Source organism: Ahaetulla prasina, chromosome 2 (assembly GCF_028640845.1).
Source record: "Ahaetulla prasina isolate Xishuangbanna chromosome 2, ASM2864084v1, whole genome shotgun sequence".
Classification (NCBI taxonomy): Eukaryota; Metazoa; Chordata; class Lepidosauria; order Squamata; family Colubridae; genus Ahaetulla; species Ahaetulla prasina.
In genome coordinates, this window is record NC_080540.1 from 75,442,259 (window position 1) to 75,464,528 (window position 22,270).

At 35.2% G+C, this 22,270-nt stretch overlaps 1 protein-coding gene across 14 annotated transcripts in view; it reads right to left on the minus strand.

Annotated features, from left to right (window-relative positions):
* RAD54L2 (RAD54 like 2) overlaps window positions 1-21,633 on the minus strand; it is a 72,893-nt gene extending 51,260 nt beyond the window's left edge. For 5 of the 14 annotated variants that reach the window (XR_009153210.1, XR_009153211.1, XR_009153209.1 and 2 more), the window contains exons 1-2: window positions 21,449-21,631; window positions 8,057-8,266 (exon numbers count right to left, since the gene is read on the minus strand). Coding sequence is in view for 8 of the 14 variants with exons in the window: in XM_058166920.1 (XP_058022903.1) it covers window positions 8,057-8,210 (154 nt within the window). In the remaining 6 variants the exon portion in view is untranslated. Of the gene's footprint in view, window positions 1-8,056; window positions 8,267-13,520; window positions 14,978-21,448 lie in introns of those variants that run through there. The other 9 variants (XR_009153214.1, XR_009153213.1, XR_009153212.1 and 6 more) reach the window with 4 other exon arrangements.
* Between the last annotated feature and the right edge of the window lie 637 nt (window positions 21,634-22,270).

Genomic DNA, 22,270 nt, shown 5'->3' on the forward strand with positions numbered 1-22,270 from the left:
CCCTCTGGAATATCTCCCCCCCCCCATTTTAGGTTGGCTCAAACCCTCCTGATCTTTTGTTAAGGGCCTAAAGACATGGCTCTGCCAGTTAGCTTGGGGCCCCCATTGGGAGCATCACAGTGGAGGTGGTTGATCCCCCCTCCCTGCTCCCAGATTTTATATATAAAATCTTTTATTATTGTAAGCCACCCAGAGTCACCTTGTTGGTAATATGGGTGGCTAATAAATTTTATAAATAGATAAAATAATTACATAAATATTTCCTATATGCTTCTCATACTGCACTCACAATCATTATTGAGCACAAAATAACTGCTGCCTGAGCTAAAAAAAATCAAAAACCAATTGACCACATACATGCATGCATATCAAGGTGCTATTTGAGAGTGAATGATAGAAACTTGGCTGGATATAATGGATGAGAATTTGAGCCACAGGTGCCAGTCAGTTATTTCTGAGTGATGTAGATCTTTAGTTAGGGATAAGTGTGGAATCAGCCCAATAAAAACAATGGGATGAAACAGAACAACACTTCCCACCAGGTGCTAGACCAACCAAACTATCTCCTGACTCAATTTTAATCTAGCCCAGTGCTTGCAGGAAGAGCTAGGTCTTCACAATCTTCCAGAAGGCTGAAAGGACTTTCTGGACTGGGAATTTCAGATTAGAGGTTATTCTAAAGGACTGGGGCAGCTAGAAAGTACATGCATCTCTAAGGTCCCATCAGTTAACAGCATTTAGGGAAAAGGAGTTCCCTAAACCTCCCAGAGGTTCATATATCGGCTCCAAAGTTCTCTTTTCTGATCCAGTGTTTGCAGTGCTCCGTAATAGAGCTGTTGCAAGCAGTGAAAGGTGAGAGATAGTGACTGAAGCAAGTGCAGGGCACATGCAGGGAAAAATCTGTTGGAACATGATGGAAGCATCATTATAAGATTTATAATGGCAATTGAGTGGGGGGGAGTAGTGGACTTCTTTCCGTAGTATCCACAGGATCTTGTTAGTTTCAAAATAAAGAAAGCAACACTGCACCATTTTGCCACAATCTTACTCTTTTGGGGACATGGATGCAACGCATGTAGAATAGGCACAGGGCTTATATCACAGTAATTCGGTGCTTTCATTGATACTACTATTCACTTCCTCCCTGCTCTGTGGAAACCATTGATTTGCTCCCTGAGACTAGGGCTGTTGGGAACACAATAAAGAGCTACCCTCCAGTAGTTTAGCTTTATGTTTTTAACATATTATTTGTTTATTGGATGTCAGTGATGCTTACTCTACTTCTTAAAAGTCACCCAACAGTCAGAATATAACTTTTCAAAATGAATACCATAATTAATAACCATAATGTTACATTATTATATATCTTATAATATTCTAATAATCCATTGTTAATTATTTATATCCTGCCTACTGGGTAAAAACATTTACACAGGACATTGGCTGTAAGCTGCTAGTGTACTATTCTGAACGCTGTAAAAAAAAAACTCTTAAAGAGTGCTAAAGAGTACTCTGTATTCTCAACTGAAAAAGCATTTGTTCCAAATTAAAATGCTAGTACTTCTAGTTGTCTTGTTTTTATGATACTTTTAAAATTCTCTTGACAAAGAGGTCTATGTGGTTTCAGGGAGGGAGGGAGGGAGGGAGGGAGGGAGGGAGGGAGGGAGGAAGGAAGGAAGGAAGGAAGGCAAGAAAGATCACAGATTTTCTTTTTTAAAGAGAGAGTCTAACAGAAAAAGCAGCAGATGTAGCACCCACTGACAATCTGGAACATCCAAAGATCAAGTTCAGTGACAGGCAACCTCTCTTGGAATTCCAAGATTATGCAAGCAGAACAATGCCCCAAACACTCCAAGAGCTCTTATTCTGACCTCAGTGCTGCACACAGGAGAAACTGAATTACATAAATGCTGAAGGCTTCTTATATAAACTTTTTATGAATGTGTCCAAATGTCAAGACGTACAATCCAAGAGACCAACTTGCCAAACTTATCAAGTATAATAAAAAAACCTCACAACACTAACCCATGCAGCAGATGACAGTTTCCCACAAGAGTTCAGCTAGCATTAAGAAATGCAGTTCAATACTATGAATTTTATTTTCAGCCTGGCTTAAATATGTTAACGTACATGGATGTTTCCTTAAATACTTCTCTACAAAATAATATGAAAGATTCATGTGGAAGGAAAATGACAATGGAAATGGCAATATTCTACTTCTCCCAAAACTTTCTCCCAAAAATCTCTTCATTTTAATATGATAATAATTAACTCATAAATATTAGAAGTCAACCAAAATCTACAAATTTAGACTTTTAATGTTGAAGCAACTGCTATAAAAACTGACATTTTTACATTCTGTTCTTCTCTTAATGTTCTATGAATAGCTTTGGTCACGATGACCCAAATTATTTTCCAGTCTTCTTTGCAATGAAGTTTCAGTGACACGCTGCCACTACAGATACATGCTAGATGCTTCTCAAAGCAATTAAGAAATTTTTTCAATTAAGTACCAAAATACAAAAAAAAAACCAAAAAAAAAAACCCCCATGAAGAACTTATTTGGCTGAAGTAATTTTTCCATGCCTTATATTAAAAGTCACAACTGTTTAAAGTTGTTTTTACTTCTCTCTATTCATACATCTTTGCTGGGTCAATGTAGATATTATTATTTATTTTACAGGAGACTGAAATAAAAGGGGAAGCAGGTAGTTTGTATTATGCAATGATTACAGAAGGCTTTGTTTTAAGTAGGCAGATATTACTATATTATTGGCTGTTTACTATAATAGACCAATGAAAGATAAAGAAAAGGTTATTAATGTATGTATTTCCAAGCCATTAAAATTATTTAAAACAAATAAATGTCCACACACAACCTGTGTAGCACACTTTAGTACACAACTGTCATAATCAAGAAATCTGATACTTGATCAGCAAAAGAACTGAATGAAAGACAAATTATATTTGAGCCCTCAGTTATCACATCTCCCTTTACATATGGTATTTTTTGTGGTGAACAACATTTGATTTTGAAACAACTGTATTATACTTTTAAAGTTTTTTTTTTCAACAGCTACTATAGCAGTTCAGTTTTGCAGCTATTTTATAAGAATAGATATTCTTATAAAAACAATGACATCTTTTTGGGAGATTAGATTTTAGGGAACACTTAGTACATGATACTGCTGTGTTACTCCAAGCCAGCGTGCACATTATACTACCACATATAATAAGCCTCTATATATTTCAACACATTTCTATGAATTTTATATGTTTGATCAGTCACTATGTAGTAGTTCAATTTGAAGTCAGTGATAATTTGGACAAAAAATTAATTATAATATAGAGAAGAAACAGAATGGTCTACAGAAGGAGCCACTGTATGCATACACGGAGCAATTTCAAATAAATGTTATAAAAGCTCTTCTGACAGATAGATTGACTGACAGCCATATAGCCATTTGTTGCTATAAGTTTGAGGAAAAAATAACCCACGTAAACATGAAGAGACAGGTTTTTAGGATTAGTAAAGATCTTGAAAATAATGCTGTTATGCAACTACATCAGTATAAAAGCATTTTATACAGCTTGTAAAACAAAGATATTGGGGTCATTTGACTTTAGGATCAGGTTAAGACATAAAAAGCCCCAAAGCCCATTTTAAAGCCACTACACTCAATCAAGTTTCCATTTCATGCTTAAAAACATTGTGAAGAAACAGTTTCTTTCCAAGTTAATTGTTACTTTTATATTCCAAAATCAATAAAATTAAATGAGAAGGTCAATACCTTGGAAGAAGATAGTAATCTATATAATAAAAGCAGAAATATAAATATAGTTTGCTGTTCAAATACTAAATCTTTTTCAATATCAAGATTTTTTTAAGTCATTAGGCTCATCTTGTTTACTCTTCCAAAAACTAAGGAAAGAAACACCATAAGTGAACAGGTTTCCTTTTAAAAGTTTTATGACTGATACTAAGTTTTTCCTACAATTTAGAACAGCCTTCTTATGTACGGTAAAATCACAGAAATGGTTCCAGTAAATAAATATATAATGTAACAATTAACTATTTCATAAGACAGTGGAACTAAAACAGTTCAGGTAGCAATTTGCAGATACAGAAACAAATCACAAATATTTATTATCCAGGATTGTTAAACGTCCATTTAGTGATTATTTGATTGCCACACTGCAGCTCAGGGGCTTCTTGGCATGCCATGACTCTGGGCTTCAATGTATCTTGCTCATCTTCACCTGGTCTTAGGAGGAAAGCACTGTCTGCAACTTGGAGAAAAAGCCTCATGTGACCAGTAGCTGCCTTGTAAAGGGCCAGGTTGGTCAGCAGTGAGCACAATATGGCAAAGAGGGAGATAAGCAAGTAGGAGGAGCTGAAATGCCCCTGCAGTCATAACTACAGACAGACCGTCCAACACCTGAATCTTGATCATGTGATCACAGGGATGCTACAATGGTCATAACTTTGAAGATCAAGTTGAAAGTCCCTTCATTCAATGTCACCGTTATTTTAAACATCACTGAAAGAATGGTCGTTAAGTCAAGGACTTTCGTTAGGTCAACTATCTTTATATGATATGCCCTGACCCAGGAAATATAGACTGTATGAGAATGCTCACAACTACACAAGTACAATTTTTAAAAAGTGAGAAATGAACAAAATATTTATATGTTATAGCATACTGAATTTTAATTAAAAGTCAAGGACTTGATAAAAACATGACAGCTTCAAATATTTAAGAACATAAATAAAACAGATAAAACAGATTAGAATTTATTTTGTTAGAATCATTATATTTAAGTAATTGCAATGAATCATACTTAAAATGATGCTGTCTGAATCTCATGTCAATCAAGATGATTAATTTTCACTAAATTATTGTGTATTAAATATCAATTTGTATCACTAAACATATTATTTATCATAAAGAATATCAAAAACATTCTTAAAACATCATCTTTCACATTTAGGTTACCATGAAGGGTCATTTGTCAGACCAATCAAAATGATGTCAGCTAGGAAAGAAGACATGCTCATTTTTACCACCATGTACAGCTGACTTTATTACAGCTTTTTAAACAGTTGGTTGGAAGAAAGAACTGTGGTAATGCAATGCAAATTATTCTAATTGTACATCAAATATGTGAAACCACTGTAAAAATTTATCCCCTCTAGTTCAAATATTGTAATCTAAGATATCATAATATGATTTCCATTCATTCAAAAGTGTTGTAAGAAAAAGACACATACATTCATAGAATTCCTGGTAAACAGCTGTTGGCATTCTATCGTATACCCTACCTTAAGTATAGTCAATTCAAGTATAATATTTAACAAGCATATAGCTGAGAAAGTTATTTACACAACTGATAAATATACCTGTTTCTCCATCTCCACCCCCAGTATAACAATGGTATTTATCTTCCTTCCTTATTTACAAGACTTCTATGGCCATCTATCTCATATAGCAACTCAACTCACAGTATATAATGTATATTAAAATAAGTTTTAGTACAGGTCTCCTGTTGCTTTTCACATAGCTCTATTACAATGAGCAGTAAATAAACAGAAGCCAGTCTACAAACTATCTATACCAAACAGTACAAGAGACTCTAAAACAAAGTGTTCCCTTCAAAAATGCAGAGCAGATTTTTTAAAAAATGTCATCACTATGCTGGTAAAGAACAGCCCGTTCCAAAGTGCTATAAGCCCATAATTAAATTTACTGAGACTATCCCAATAATTAATCCCTACAGAACAGTTATGTTTATGTCATTCTTGCTTCTGTTTCTATTTCCTATTTCCTTGTACTGTTAAATGCAATAAATGTTTCAAGTTAACATAGTTCATCATACTAAACATACTTCCACATTTCCAACCTATAACTGGAAGCATGCCTATGAATAATAGTGATAGTATTATGTGGAGTAGATTATTCTTTCTGGTCAATGTGTGCCAGCACACACATAAGAAAATGTGTATTTACTTATTTATTTTACAATATTTATAGCCAGATATTATACATAACTTTTATTATACATCCACAATGTCTCCTTCAACCTTCATTTCTTTTCAATAGCTATTTATTGTGGTCCTTAATTGTTTTAAACAAATACACTATTTTTTAAAAAAAAAATTAAAAATGATGAGATTTTTTTTGTTTTTATTTTTACATGCATTAGACTTTTTGTATTGTATAGTATATACATATTGTCAACAAATAAAACCACAATAAAATTTTAAAAACTCAAGCATCTTTAAATAGGTTTCTCTCACCTAGCCCTTAAAAATCACACATCTTCAACCAGTCAATTTTGTCTTATTTTTCTTTACCATAAAAAGCAGGCATAAAGCTATAAGTGTAACAAGGAAGTATTTATTACTTAGGTTTTTTTCAGCTGCCTCGGCACTAAAACTAGAAGATTTGCCTTCTCTCTTTCTGAATTTTTAAATCCTGGCAGTAACTATGTAATGATTCTGAAAGGATGCCAAGGATACAGATGCAAAAGAATGTGGACAATCATAGCTTTCATTTATCTTGAACACCAGCTGGTTACGTCTCACCTACCCATGTGCTAACATCCACTGCTAGTCAATTGCTTATGGCAATCTGCCTACCACTAAATTATTTTTTCCCCTCTGGTTAGAGGATGGAAACAAGAGGCAGGCAGGAAAATACATTTTAAAGAAGCTAGGTGTGGGAGCTGGCATAATCATGGACATTCACAGATAACCATAAGCTCAGCCAATATTACTGAAACACTCCCAAAAAGTCGTACTGGATTTTAAAAACATCAAAACAAATTTATCAAAGATACAACTATCAATCTGAATTAGTTACATAGCTTTAATTGACACCAATACTTTAATCTACCATTATACTAGATACAATGAAGGCCACCACATTCATTTTTTGACTGTAAGATATTTTGGAATCATCTGATAGTCCAATACTAGAATTCTATGCTTCAATTCAAGGAATTCATCTTGCATTTTTTACTGAGTCTTATATCTCTTCCCAGAGATACCAGAAAAAATGAATAACATTTCCAAAAGATGAGGGGTGTTCAGTGCTTTACAGCATTTCAGATTTCTGTATTGAATAATTACCAATAAGTCAGATCACAAATTGTTTAGAATAATCAAAAACAGTAGAACTTTATTCTGATATTCGCATACTGAGAATATCAGCATACTCTATATTTTAGTACATTTCCATGACAGAGATTTTTTAATAAAAGAAGCTACTTACAACTTTGGTTGTAATTTTATTTTATTCAAATCTTCTTTTTAAGTACCATGTCAACTCGTGAAGCATTCCTGATCTGCTCTCAAGTTGCCATAGGCAGGGAGATGGGGAACCGAGCCTCACAGCTGCATCAAGGAACTTGTACATCAGTCAAAACAAAGCACATTCCAGCCGGCAATTGTTAAGGCTGTCTCCAAGGAGACTCACAGTGGCTGAAGAGAATGACTTCTACAGCCCGGATTGGGGAATGTGACTGATGACCCTTTGGGAGGAGGGGGGGGGAAACAGGGTCAGAGCCAAGGTGAACTAAGTGAGAGCAGAGTTGGCTTCACTTTGTTTGTGCCGACATGGCACTCCTAATAAATAAGTGAATTTCTTTTGAAGCTTGGCCTGGGGCTCATGATTTATTAAGGGCATCGTCGGAACACTACATTTTACAGGAAATATATCATAGATATTGTTGTGTGAATTAAAAGCATACCATTCCTTTGGATATTTTTGCAAGATGTAGGCTTTCTTGGCTAAATGGCTCTGTCCAGATTACAAATTTGACATATTGTTTTAGTCATAGCAGTAAAAGTTACCAACCCAGGACATAGCTGTTCCTTATATAAATTATCAAAACTATGAAGTGTTCCAAAATTGCATCAAATGTTCCAGAATGAACAAATCTGTATTTTGTATAAAATTTAAACAATTAAAACTATATTTTTGTATAAAATTAAAATCACCAGAATACACACTTCCAGCAAAATGTTCATTGCTTCCCAAACCCATTAACTCACCATTCTCATCAAGTAAATCTTCTTCATCATCTCCATCATTGTCCTCCTCCATTGCTTCCTCATCATCTTCTTCCTCCTCTTCCTCTTCCATATCCTCCTGCTCCAAATCTGGGTCCACATCTGGATCACTCCCTGAGACTGATTCGTCCGACATGATTCCCAATAGCACTCCTTGTGCATTACCTGCTCATGATCTATATTACAGCAGCCCTACAAATTAAAACAGAGGAAATAAACATCAGTTAAAATTACAAGCTGTAAGGTATGATGTAGCACAAGCCAAGTTTGTTGAAAATTCTCCAAATTCTTCTATTACTAACTTAGAACTTTTATTAACACATCACTTTTTAGAATTATGATATCCTTTTCATGGCAAGGCATGGGAATAATGACAAAGTCTCTAACCATTTATTTAAATTTACAGCTGAAAATATATGGTAACATGATAACAAGCACTTTAAATATCTATGCATGTCTATGACGATACAATTCCAAACTGAAGCAAGTTTAAATTGTCTTAAAGCATGCAGGATTATAATCTACGGTATTATATCTGAATCTTTCCTGATTAATATTTTCCAACGAATGTAATATAAAACATGCATACATTTGCTCACTTTATAATAAAATATGCTAAACATTTGAAAACTCTTGTGACTTCTGTTACATACACTTTTAAAATAAATAAGACAAATACTGATAGTTTAATGTTGTAACTCATGCTGTTATTAGCTATAATGGTTTACAGAATTTTCTATAATAAATTTTAATTACAAGTCATATATTTAATGTAAACAGGGATATATAATCAATTAACATTTATAGAATAAATGTTAAATGAATAAAAGCATACAGTATGTGTACAACCAAAAGAGCAATAATAAGGTAAGCAGATGAACAACATAAAATCAAAATTAAGTAGTGGAATAGATTGAAGAATTGAAAAGCTAACAAGTTAAGGTGTTAATACCTGAATTAGTATAGATTTACACCTTTTATTAAACTGTTTTAATGTATAATTAATTTTTAGTCTTCAGTTCTGAAAAAGCTTCTTGAATGAGAAGTGAAACATCTTCAAGCAAAAACAAAACAGTTCAGTTGCCTTTTGAAAAAAGCACCTTTGGGACATCCCAATAGAAAAATGGTTTATTACTGTAGTTTAACGAAAATGTACTTCTCAATAATATATTGATTGAATATTAAGCTTATAGTAACTCTTATATGATGCAAGAAATGTAACCCAGTAATATATGAACAATTTTCAACTAGTACAAACTTCAATTTGACTGGAGTTCTTCCAGAGTAAATTCTGAGGGCCAAGGGAGGTTGGATAGGTAGGATTAGAACTCTCCAGATTAACTAGGGAAAGTATTTCTTTCAAGAAGGTATATATTTGGATTTTATCCATAAGCTATTTTTGACTTGCAAAACCCTGAACAGATTTGATCCTACCTAAAACTATAAATGTACAGGATACTTAAATGATTGAGCAATGAATATAGTCTTCTCTTATTGGCTACACATATAAGAAGCCAGAGTGTCACAATTCACAATAATTATGTGAACTCAGTCAGGGATGCTAAATCAAGAAATCATCGGTTAGTATTACATGTGAACCCAACACTGTAGAGCTATACTGGAAATTATTAAGAGCAAAATAAGGGACCTAAAGTACAAGCCAATCCAAATTGAGCACTGTTTAAATATATACTGATTGCTTCCATTTCTTCAGGATTGATTAGATTTCTAATCTAAATTTAATCTAAGAAATTAGATTTCTAATCTAATCAGATTAAGTATAGGAAGAAAGACAGAAAGAAAAATAAAGCCAGAGAGCAAGAAGACAGTTACATAACAGCTCCCTTAAAATAAACATAATGTTAAATGTGACGTCTGTGCTTCCCAAAGCTTGTTTATTTCCTTTTTAAATTAGGTCTAAATTTATCTTCCCAGCAAATAGGAATATGTTCTATTTTTTCAACTTAAATAACCAGTTTGGCTACAGACCTTCAATTGTGGCTTCTCTAATAAAATTCAATAAAAGATCAACATAACAAAATCAACAAATTCAGTCAGATTTAAGGATTTTTCTAAATTATTAAATAATTGAATAGAATACTTTTAATGGAAGATTTTTATTCTAATAATGTGTTTAAAGCTATCCATCCTTAATTGACAAATAAAATATGTATAGAATGTAGCAAAAGTCAGATCCTGTAGGCAATGTATCATATAAATTACATTAAATGTTGAAATTGGTTGCCATTTTTTCTAAACACTTCCTTACTCCTTTGATGCCTTTGAACATCTCTATGTATAGTAACATTTTCTCTGAAAAAAAATATTAATATTATGATTGGGCTCCAGGGCCAGACTTTTGATACATCCTATATACAATAAAAATCTTATCAAATCCAATTTTATTTTAGGAAAGCTCATACCCAACCAGTGCCAACTTACACTGGTGAACTGCTTATTGGATCAAGCAAAGTCTGCTCATAAAGCCAACCCTCTCTCACCTCCATTACCTATTTCAGTATCATATAGCTATCTTATTTTCAGTTATATAACTAAGTACTACTTTAGAGGGCTATTTGCCACAGGACAAACTTGAGATATAAAATATGAATATCCCAGCCAAGTAACCACAACAGACATTAGCTTCCCCTCATTTTTCATACAAGCCTAACCCAGTTCAAAACCAAGGAAAATTACATAACACACCCACCTCCCTAGTCCAACCTTAATCTCTCTACACACACAAATCAGCATTTAATCAATGGTGGTAGCACTCAGTTCAAATTGATGAGCAAATTATTTTCAAATGATTAATTACAATATGTTGACAGCTTAGAATTATCTTTTAATAAAATCATCTTCTATTCTCCTTAACATAATAGGTACCACATAAAAAGTTTTATTTTTGATGCATTACTTTACACACACAAATTACACAAGATTGTATGGGTCTGAAGAAAACATGACCTAGAATAATTGTGATAAATCACAAGGTTAAGATAAAGAAAGAAGAAGCAGTAGGAGAAATATAAAAAGTAGAGGAAGAAGAATTCTATTACCTTACATGAGAAAAGGAGTCAAGTATTTATTCCAACAAACTACTGTATAAACATCAGCCTCATATTTGTGAATGTCTTTTACTAAACTACAGCCCCTTATTATTCCAGTATTTACCAATGGGAAGCAAGATGAGAATAGATATTTAAACATTTTTAATAAAGATAGACATGAAAATCAGGTCTAATGGTTTTTAAAGTAATATTTCCATGTAAGTTTCTCCATTCATCCAATAATTTTAAGAATTAAATTTACTTAGTTTTTTGAAACATAAGATAACATCAGATAAATATATAGATCAAAAATCATTTTTTACCAAAGAAATATTTTACTATTATCAATAAAAGGGCAAATTAAGTTTATCTGGGAGCATAATATTTCTTAAATACAACAGAAAATCAATTTAGAACCAAATCCCACGTGATAAGACTGACAAATAAATTTGATTTATTGTATTTTCATGCAAAAATCATCCTATTAAAATGACCTGTACAGTTTATAATTAACAATCATGACACAAAATTTCAGATAACTCCCAAAAGTAGAGAAGATTTGTATGAAAGAAGTATCCACAAAGGAATGAATTATCCAGAAGGGTACAAGCAATCACTGCAATTAAAAGCTGATGTACTATCAAAAGAAGATAAAAGCCAAACGGTATTTGTTGTATCTTTTAAATTATTTCTTTGGTAGATTAGTAAAAAACGATAAAGTAGCAGAAAAATTTGGCAAGCAGAAATACACAACACACACACACACTTGGGATGAGAAAAGATGACCCAGTCTTTTACCACCTCCATTATATTGGAATGGAGTAGAGTAACTCAGTATCCATTCTAATTCTAGAAAAGAAATAATTACATGGCAGTATCTGATGATAAGTATAGAACAAAAACTGCTGGTGACAGAACAGGTTGCCTCATTTACAATATGAGTCAGAAAGTTCCCAAGCTATGCTATCCACCAAAGTAACTCTAAAAGCCTATTGCATACAATACTCCAATAAATATTTTTAGCTGTAGGCAAGGTTCAGATTCCATAATATCATAAATTACTATCTAAAATATTAGCACGTGAGTTGCATTACATATCTGAGTGGGTGGCAAACATTTGCTTTTATTTATTTCTTCTATTTCTCTAAACTATAATCCTTATTCTAATTTAGGCCTATCTTGATGTAGAAAATCAACTTGACATGGGACTTGGCTGAGTAAGAAAGAGGATTACCTTTGCTGCAATCTAAGAACAACCCAAATCTAACCCACTTTGAATATCCAGATAAATGGTAAAACTGTTATATAACATCGGTAACTTATTCTTTTCAGCATAGCTATCAGTATGAAATCTGATATTACATAATATTGCCTTTTCAGAAACTTACCCCATATTTAAGAACATGCTTACAGCAAAATCTAATTAACTTCTAACTAACTAGGCTAGGCTTTTCTTTGTTGACTTTCTGAATCAACAAAACTGCTCTTTGGCTTTGAAATGGGTAAGTCCTGCCTTGCTAGCTAGCTGTTTTTACAACAGCACTCAATCATACATTAAGAACATTGTGTAAATTGCAAGATACAGTCTCCTCTTCGTCAAGCATACAAATTAAATACAATAACTCCCAAGTAGAAAAGTCTATGGTTGAAAATAAAGCATCTTATACCAAATGTATAAAGGGATGTGGTGGCTAAGACGCTGAGCTCGTCAATCGAAAGGTCGGCGGTTCAGTGGTTCAAATCCCTAGTGCCATGAAATGGGGTGAGCTCCCATTACTTGTCCCAGCTTCTGCCAACCTAGCAGTTCGAAAGCATGTAAAAAATACAAGTAGAAAAATAGGGACCACTTTTGGTGGGAAGGTAACAGCGTTCCATGCACTTTTGGCATTTAGTCATGCCAGCCACATGATCACAGAGACGTCTTCAGACAGCGCTGGCTCTTCGGCTTTGAAGCGGAGATGAGCACCATCCCCTAGAGTTGGGATGACTAGCACATATGTGCGAGGGGAACCTTTACCTTTACCAAATGTATAGATAGTCCTCAACTTATAACAATTCATTTAGTGACCATTCAAAGTTACACTGAAAAAAGTGACTTATGACCATTTCTCCAACTTACCATCATTGCAGCATCTCCATGGTCACCTAATCAAAATTCAGATGTTTCGCAACTGACTCACATTTATGATGGTTGGAGTGTCCTGGTTTCGCAACTGACTCACATTTATGACAGTTGGAGTGTCCTGGGTTCATGTGATCCAATTCACTTTTGTGACCTTCTGACAAGCAAAGTCAATGGAGAAGCCCTGATTCATTTATTGAGTGTTATTACCTTAACAACTGCAGTGATTCATTTAACTGTGGCAAGAAAGTTTGTAAAATGGGGCAAAACTCACTTATTAAAGGTCACACTTAGCAACATAAATTTTGGGTTCAGTTATGGTTGTAAGTTGAGGACTCTCTAATGCAGTTCATATTGAATACCACAAATTAGATTATGAATAGTTTGTAATTCTTGTCCAGAGTTGCAATACTTTTCCTGCAAATTGGAATTTGTCCTGAAGGTGAAAAAGCCTGAATGAATAGCAATATTCTGGACTAGTACATACATAAACTTTTTGCACTAGGCTTTTTTTCCTGTTCTCCATATACTCTATATCTAAATCTAAACCTATATCTATCTATACACACACACACACACACACACACACACACACAGAGAGAGAGAGAGAGAGAGAGACACAAGGAAAAACATATTTTCAAAAATATTATAATTTGGAAAACAAAATTATTTTAAAAATATTTATAAACATTTCCAATAAGAAGGGTGTCTTCAAGTCACACTTTAATCTTTCTAGAAAGAGTCAGAATGGCTATTTAAGCAGAAGTAAGAGACATGACTTAAAACATTAATTTATAAATTAGTGACCAGTTGACTAACCTCAATATTGACTTTACAAAGACCTATCTTCATGAGTCTTTCCTGGACGCTGTATTGTTATAAACTGCATTATTCACCAGGCAATACATTATTTTGAGTCTTTTTCTATCATTTCAATGAAACATTTTCAGTATATCACTTCTGTATAGCTATTTATGTTTTTAAGCACTTACTCAGAAAAGATAAATGACTGTATCATGCTTAGCTCTTCTGAGGGTATAAGCAAACTTCAGAATAAATATAAATAATAAGGCTATGTATTGCTTTGTATTTGTATTGCTTTGATAAGAGCAGTTTTGGAACACAGGGGAAGGTGGATGCAACGCTGGCTCAATTCATTAAAGCAGCTATTTCTGTTTCCAGGAAAACCATCTATTTCCAACTGAATCCAAAAGACTGCACATTTCTAGTTATACTTACAGTATGTCACTTTCACATTTTAGAAATGGTAGATATGTATGATTTCCATGGGAAAGTTTGTACTAATGCATTCATGTGCTACTTACCCAAACCCACTTTTGTGTGAGTTAGCAAACCTACCAAAAGCTGTCACTTAACTAATTACTTGTTCTTTCATAATTGAAATATTATTATATTTGCTTTGAAAATCTGTACAGAAAATAACTGCCATGTAATACAGAAATGCAAATATATATTATTTGGAGCTCAACAAATATTCAGTAGATACAAGATGAAGTAGCATTAGATATTTAACCTCATAGGGCAATGATACTATTTCCTGAATTTAATAAACTAATATTAACTACCATAAATACATATTTTTTTTTATTTTTTTTTATTTTTTTTTATTTTTTGCAGATCCCTCGCATCCTGGACATAAACTGTTTCAACTTCTACCCTCAAAACGACGCTATAGAGCACTGCACACCAGAACAACTAGACACAAGAACAGTTTTTTCCCGAAGGCCATCACTCTGCTAAACAAATAATTCCCTCAACACTGTCAGACTATTTACTGAATCTGCACTACTATTAATCGTTTCATAGTTCCCATCACCAATCTCTTTCCACTTATGACTGTATGACTATAACTTGTTGCTGGCAATCCTTATGATTTATATTGCTATATTGATCATCAATTGTGTTGTAAATGTTGTACCTTGATGAACGTATCTTTTCTTTTATGTACACTGAGAGCATATGCACCAAGACAAATTCCTTGTGTGTCCAATCACACTTGGCCAATAAAATTCTATTCTATTCTATTCTATTCTAAATACATATTTTAAAACTTATTTTATAACCCTGGAAAAAATAGATGCAAGCATTGGTCCTTCTCTTCTTTTTATCAGATAAATCTTAATCAGTTCAAATAATGGGAAGATAGGTTTCTATAGGATTGAAAACTGAGTATTGATTGGAAATATATTTCTGCTGATATTTTACAAAATCATTGGTTGATTATGTGATTATTGGTTGATTGGTTGTGGAAGGTGTATTCTGGATCAAGGCTACAGTTTCTACATTTCCAATCTGTATAATAATGCAGTCTTGCATTGCTCATTACTGTATATAAATATGCAAGGGACACTAAATATTAGCTCTTCAACAGAGAATTATTTAGGATTATTATCTTACAAGCACTATCTTACAAGCCCAATAATCAAAAGGATTGTCTACTTCGCAAGTACGAATATTTATACTGGAAAAATCAAGATGATACAATGTTGCAAATGCACTTATTTAAAGTAAACGATGCATAACTCAAAAAGACTAGCAGATAGCTATGGTTTTTTTTTTTAATTTGAATTTATATCCCGCCCTTCTCCGAAGACTCAGGGCGGCTTACAATGTATAAGGCAATAGTCTCATCCTATTTGTATATTTATATACAAAGTCAACTTATTGCCCCCCCCAACAATCTGGGTCCTCATTTTACCTACCTTATAAAGGATGGAAGGCTGAGTCAACCTTGGGCCTGGTGGGACTCGAGCCTGCAGTAATTGTAACTACAGGCAGCTGTGTGTTAATAACAGGCTACATTAGCCTGGTGAGCCACTTCCCAGCCCTTTTTAGGCTCAACAATTTCAAACTGTCCTATTATAATACTGTAGTTTTACAAACTATTACAGATACTAGATTCTCAGTGATTTAATATACGATGTACATTCAATTCCTTCTTGTCTGTACTAGTCTAGGATAGTATTACTCAAGGAATAAATAAAGACACATTCTTAACATATTTACAAAGTTATATAAGATTATATTAGAGAAAATGATAATCAATGATTATACTTGACTGGTAATAGACACTTTCGGCCCCTGGAAAAAAAATGGGCCAATGTACAGCCAACTGGTAAAAAGGCATGCTTCAATGAAGGACATGCTAACAGAGGATTACAGAGGATTTACTTCAAATCAGGATCCACCAGAGTAATAACATATACTTTGTATGCATTACTAGTACTTCCTATCAGAATTAAGAGAAATGATATTGACAGAGAATACGCTGAGCAAATTCAGATGGTTTTCTTCACCATTGTCCAGTTCCCCCCGCCAAAAAAACCAGAAAATTGAATTTCTAAAGGTTAATTTCTAGTTAAGTATAGTTTATAAATCTAAAGTTAAACTAATATAATTCTTTAACAAAAGCATTAATAAGTATTGTGTTGGCCAGCATATATAAATTACAGAAATAACACCATCAACTGAAGTTTACTGTTACTTGCAATAATAAAGACAGTAGAATTCACTATCATTCATGTTAAAGGATTGCTCAAAAAATAATATTCTAAAAATATGACCCTAATACTACAGTGCAGATTAGATTCCTGCTAGGGCGACTAGATCACAGTTGCAAAATTTCAGATATCACTTGGTTATCACAAACAGCAGGAATTATGATTTTCTATATTTCTTATCTACAATCAAATAATTATGACATGCAGCCATGAAATAAAAGAGACATCTCCTATTTGGGAAAAAAGATTTTTGACCGGTTTGGAAAATAAACTGTAAAATAACAATAAGCAACAAATATTGACATTCTAAAGACTATGGTCTTTCCACCTATAACACATGGTTCAAATGTCTAGACCATTGGAAAAGCTAAATAAATTAATGCCTTTGAATTACGGTGCTGGAGAAAATTGGAGAATACCTTGGATCAGAAGAAATTAGTCAATTCTAGGTGAAGTAACACCAGTCTTCTTCCTTGTTATATATCCCTGAGATATTAATAACAAAACTAAAGTTTAAGGCACATAAAACCCTAAAGGCAAAAATTAGTGAAGAAGTCCCTGATACTAGGAAAAATTGAAGGCAGTCAAAAAAGAAGCTACCAGAAGACATAAACAAGTGTGCAGAACTAAAGAAATAATTGCTGACAATCAATCTTGGTAACAGTATTTTTATCAAGATATGAAGAATCAGACTGATTCTTCTTTGGGATTGGGTTTTTTTCAGCTTTCAATCTAGAGAAAAACCCTAAAATTTTCAAGTGGTCATTCAAGTATTAATTAGAGATGAACATGTTTACTTTTCAAGTTAGAAGGTTCCGTTGGATGTTATTACCTGCTGAGATGGCTGCATTTTACTTTGTAAAGCTTCATGCACATTGGTAAATGGAAATAAAAACCTTTTAAAATCATTTAGGAAAAATAAGGTTATTCATATATGTATGCAAAATACATATTTACAACTGTTCCAATATTTCATATGAGACATGGATGACACCCACATTCCCTTTCCATTTCTGTTTCATAAATTAATAATTTAAACTCAGCTGTCTTTTCCCTCTTAATTATTCTGAACATTCACTTTGCTGACCTGATTTACATGTAATGTAAATCTACAGTGTAGCTTTCTTGTTTTGCTTACTTAGAATACTAAACCTATCCTAAGGGGGGGAAAAATAAACTTAAATTTTCAAATCATGGTAGATGGATTCACATACAACTTCCTTATTGATTGATTTCATAATCACACCTCTTGGTTTGGAAAGTACAATGATAAGCTTCAGAGAAAACCTGACTGAAGCATGTAGATGAAGACCCAGGAAAACTCAGACTCACTAACAGAATTGAAACAACTAGCCCATAACCAACAAAAATAGAAGAATATGCTACTGAATATATCTGATATCCTGCCTTTCTTCCAGAACCTCAAGATGCTCTAAAACAAGGGTCTCCAACTTTGGCAACTTTAAGCCTAGTGGACTTCAACTCCCATAATTCCCCAGCCAGCTTTGCAACTCCTTTTCTGGAAGTTGAAGTTCTCCAGGCTTAAAGTTGCCAAGGTTGGAGACCTCTGCTCTAAAACATGGGTGTCAAACTCACCACATCACGTTGCAGTCACATGATGTATCACAATGTTTTTCCTTTCGCACAGCTGGGGTGGGCATAGCCTGCGCATGATGCATCTGGCCCGCAGACCACCAATTTGACACCCCTGCTCTAAAAGCATCTTCTTTACTTTTACTCTATAATCACAATCTTGTAAATTAAGTTTGTGCTGGTTAAGAATAGACCTGAACCCCAATCTAGCCCATCCTAATCCTATATCATAATCAATAAATTATCCTGGCTTAATGTGTGAATTATTATTTCACTGAATAAGTCTTCTTTGTCTAGTCAAGCCTTACTAAACTCAAACTTCTCTGAACAATTTCTGACATGCTCCTGCACAAGATACAACATTCATTTCTCCTATTTCCCATTTCTCTACATCTCTGTCTTATTCAAATTAGAATTTTCACACTCTCCAGGAAATTTTTTAAAAAGATGCAAAAGCTATTAATGTATTAAAAATCTGTATACCAGATGCAAAAACTGCACTTCGGATAAAACTGAAAAACTGGAAGAAATACAAGTCAATTATATATATTTCCCTTCCCTAGAATATAAAACATCTCTTGACAAATCAGCCCACGGTTCTCATATGAGGCATAACTTACCAGGCTCTAATTTTTCTACTTTAGACACATTATACGAAGATGCTCTGGAGAAGGTTTTAATGCTCGGAAAGGTAGAAGGAAAGAGAAAAAAAATACAAAGTGGATGGACTCAGTTATAGTGGTGATCAGTACACTCTTGGGAGTCCTGAAATAACATGTTAGGATAGATCATCTGGAAGAAAATCTATGTATGTAGTCTCTAAAAGTAAAAAATGACTTGATGGCACATAATCAATCAGTCTCTATACAAACATTTGGCTATCAAGCTTCTCTCTTCCCTTTTTTCAAGTTTTGCTTTCAATCATGCTATTAGAATAGAATAGAATAGAATTTATTGGCCAAGTGTGATTGGACACACAAGGAATTTGTCTTGGTGCATATGCTCTCAGTGTACATAAAAGAAAATCCTCCTTATCCTTCAGTTTTCTGGTTACGGCATTAAAAAAATCTTTATTAATTCAATTTTTGGTGTCACCCAATTACCAACTGATTCAAAGCTTCTAACAAAGGAGATTAAAACAAAACCAAGAGAATAAATTGTAAAGACTTGAGTTAATAAAACAGCCATGCCAGGAGAATCTCTTGATAATATGATTGATTATATGTCATTACATAGGTGTTAACTTTTACTGACCACATAGATAGATTTTCTCCAGGAGGATATATCTGCCACCTGATCCTTCAGACCTTTCAAGAGTACACCTACCACCACTATAATTGCGTCTCCCCACTTCACAGGAGAAGACAATACAAATACATACTACCCTCTGAGTTCACAAATCATCCCAGCCCAGTGCTGGAGGAACAGGTTTTTAAGACTGTCTTAAAGGGCAACATAATTGGAGCTCTATGGACAGGGTGGGGAGAGAAGGGGCATGCTATCCCAGCCATAGCAACAGAGAAGGAATTACTCCTTGACCCCATCACTGACACTTCCTTATTGACAAGACCCTGTCAGATCTCATAGAGCAGGCAGGAACCATGAGAGAGAGGTAGTCTCACAAGTATCCAGATCCTAAGCCATGAAGGACTTTATAGATCATCAGCACCTTGAATTCAACTCAAAAACCAAAAGCTACATTCTGCACCAGCTGAATGTATTAGCTTCCAACTAATCTTTAAGATAGCCCCATTCATTATGATCTCCTCTTCTAATACAACCATATTTTTCAAAAATCTGTCTCTTGTCCAATCCTCCAGAACAGATGCACCAGTGTACTGGGGGTAAATCTGTTCCAGACAGATTCTGTTCCCTCAGTAGACACAGTTAAATATACAATGTATCATCACATTTTCCTACAATAACTTCATTTAATATGTGACATAGCTATCCTAATTCATATTTTCTAGTTTTTCAAACTCTGATTCTCTGTGTCAAATGCAATCCATGGAGGCAAAATAAATGCAACTTTAACCACCTGAAGTGTCTATTTCACTTTAATACTCAGTAGTAAGAGTAATTCTAATTTAAATATACATACATATATATATATATATATAATGACCTAGGTGTATATATGTTAACATAAAATATAAAATATTAACTTTTTTATGTACACATAAAAATAAAATAAAAGCCTTTATAATTTAAGCAAACCACAAGTTACACTTGGAGAGTTAAATAGAATCGACATAAAACAGCAACTACCAGGTGTTCTCACTCTGAAGTTTTCAAAGTGTTATCACAAGACTTTTGTTCACAACTGATTAAAATGGAAAGCAAGCAGCCAAATATAAAGTTATACCATTCTGGCCAAGTCTTTCCACAGCGCGCGACTAAATTACTGTGCTACTTTGGCACCTTCGATATTAACTTCGTAATACTTTAGTCTTTTTAAAACGATCCAAAGATCCTCCAAAGAGTTGGTGGTATTTTTGAACTAGCCACGCAAACAAGGCAAGGACCCCGTATTCTCTGCAGGAATAAGCCCTCTCCCTCGGGAGGACAAACGACCGATCACCCAGCACCTAGCTTTACAACCTTATTCTCATCTTTGCTCCCGGTACATTACCCGCCGCTTCCCTCAGGACCCTGAAAAGTCTCCCAACCTTCAAGGCAGCGAAACGCTAAAGAGAAGAAATCCCGCGCCTTTATTCCCTGGGAACACTCTTTCCCTACACTAGTTTCATCAAGCTTCCCTCCTTCCTTCCACCCAGCCGCCGGCCCGCGAATCCCGATCCCCGATCCCCTTGCCCACACCTCCCCGTGCCGGCCTTTCCGTCCCACGCCAAAGCCTGGCTGAAGCAATGCAGCGGCCATGCATTCTCAGGGCGACCGCGATGCGATGCCTGGCCTTCTTTCTCTGGCGCCACGGGGAGGCGGGGGCGGAGGGCTTCCCATTCTCTGCCTCCCACCCACCCCCTGGGCCCATCCGCTCCCCCGGCGCCTCCATTGGTGCGCGGTCTCTTCCTCCTCTCATCCATTCATCCCTCTTGGCGACTCCAGCCAGAGTCCGGGCTAGTCTCACCTCCTAGCGGGGCTGCGGGCCAGGGCCGCTGAGGGAGCCCGAGGGGGAGGGGGGAGGGGGCGCTGAGGCGCTCCGCGCGCGCGCTCCTAGTGCGCGCCGGCCCCCGTTTAACGCTCGTCGTTGTCGCCGTCACCGCCTCCTCCACCACCACCGCCTCCTCCTCCTCCTCGTCGCTCCTCAATCCCTCCGCTTGGGGTACGCAACGGTAATACGTCCCCTTAGTCGGAGCTACTTGGAGGATTTCCCCGGGCAGCAACAGGCACACCGACAGCAAAGGTTCCGAGAGTGTACAAAGGTTCCCACGTCCCTTGGGACTTGGCACAGTAGACAGAAAAGAGGCGAAAAGAGAAAAACGGAGGGTTGGAGGACCTGCAGAAGGAACTCATTCGGGACAAAGATGGGGGCGAGTCGGGAGTGTGTGTGTTACACCTAAATGGTTAAAACAGAACCCGAGACAGTCCGGGCCTAGGAAGAAGCAGGGGGAGTTAAATCCCAGCGTCTTATCTCCTTGTCCTGTCAGAGCTCTTAGCAAGTCAAATCAAGCAACTTCGGTTTGCTTTTTCGCCGTTAGCCGCTATTGTACCAAAAAAAGGGGGGTGGGAGGTGTCCACGTGGTCCTTGCCATAACAAAACAGAGAGTTAAAGTGTCAGGGTTTTTTTCCCCCTGCGTTCCCCCCCCACCGCCGTTTGTTAATAAAATAGCAAAATGTAATGTAGGGTTTGCATATAAATAGGAAAAAAAACAAATATTGTTCTGAAGATCGACTGAAATGTCATAAGGTGACAGTGGAGCAACCCCAAGAAGTTTAGAATGTTTTGCAA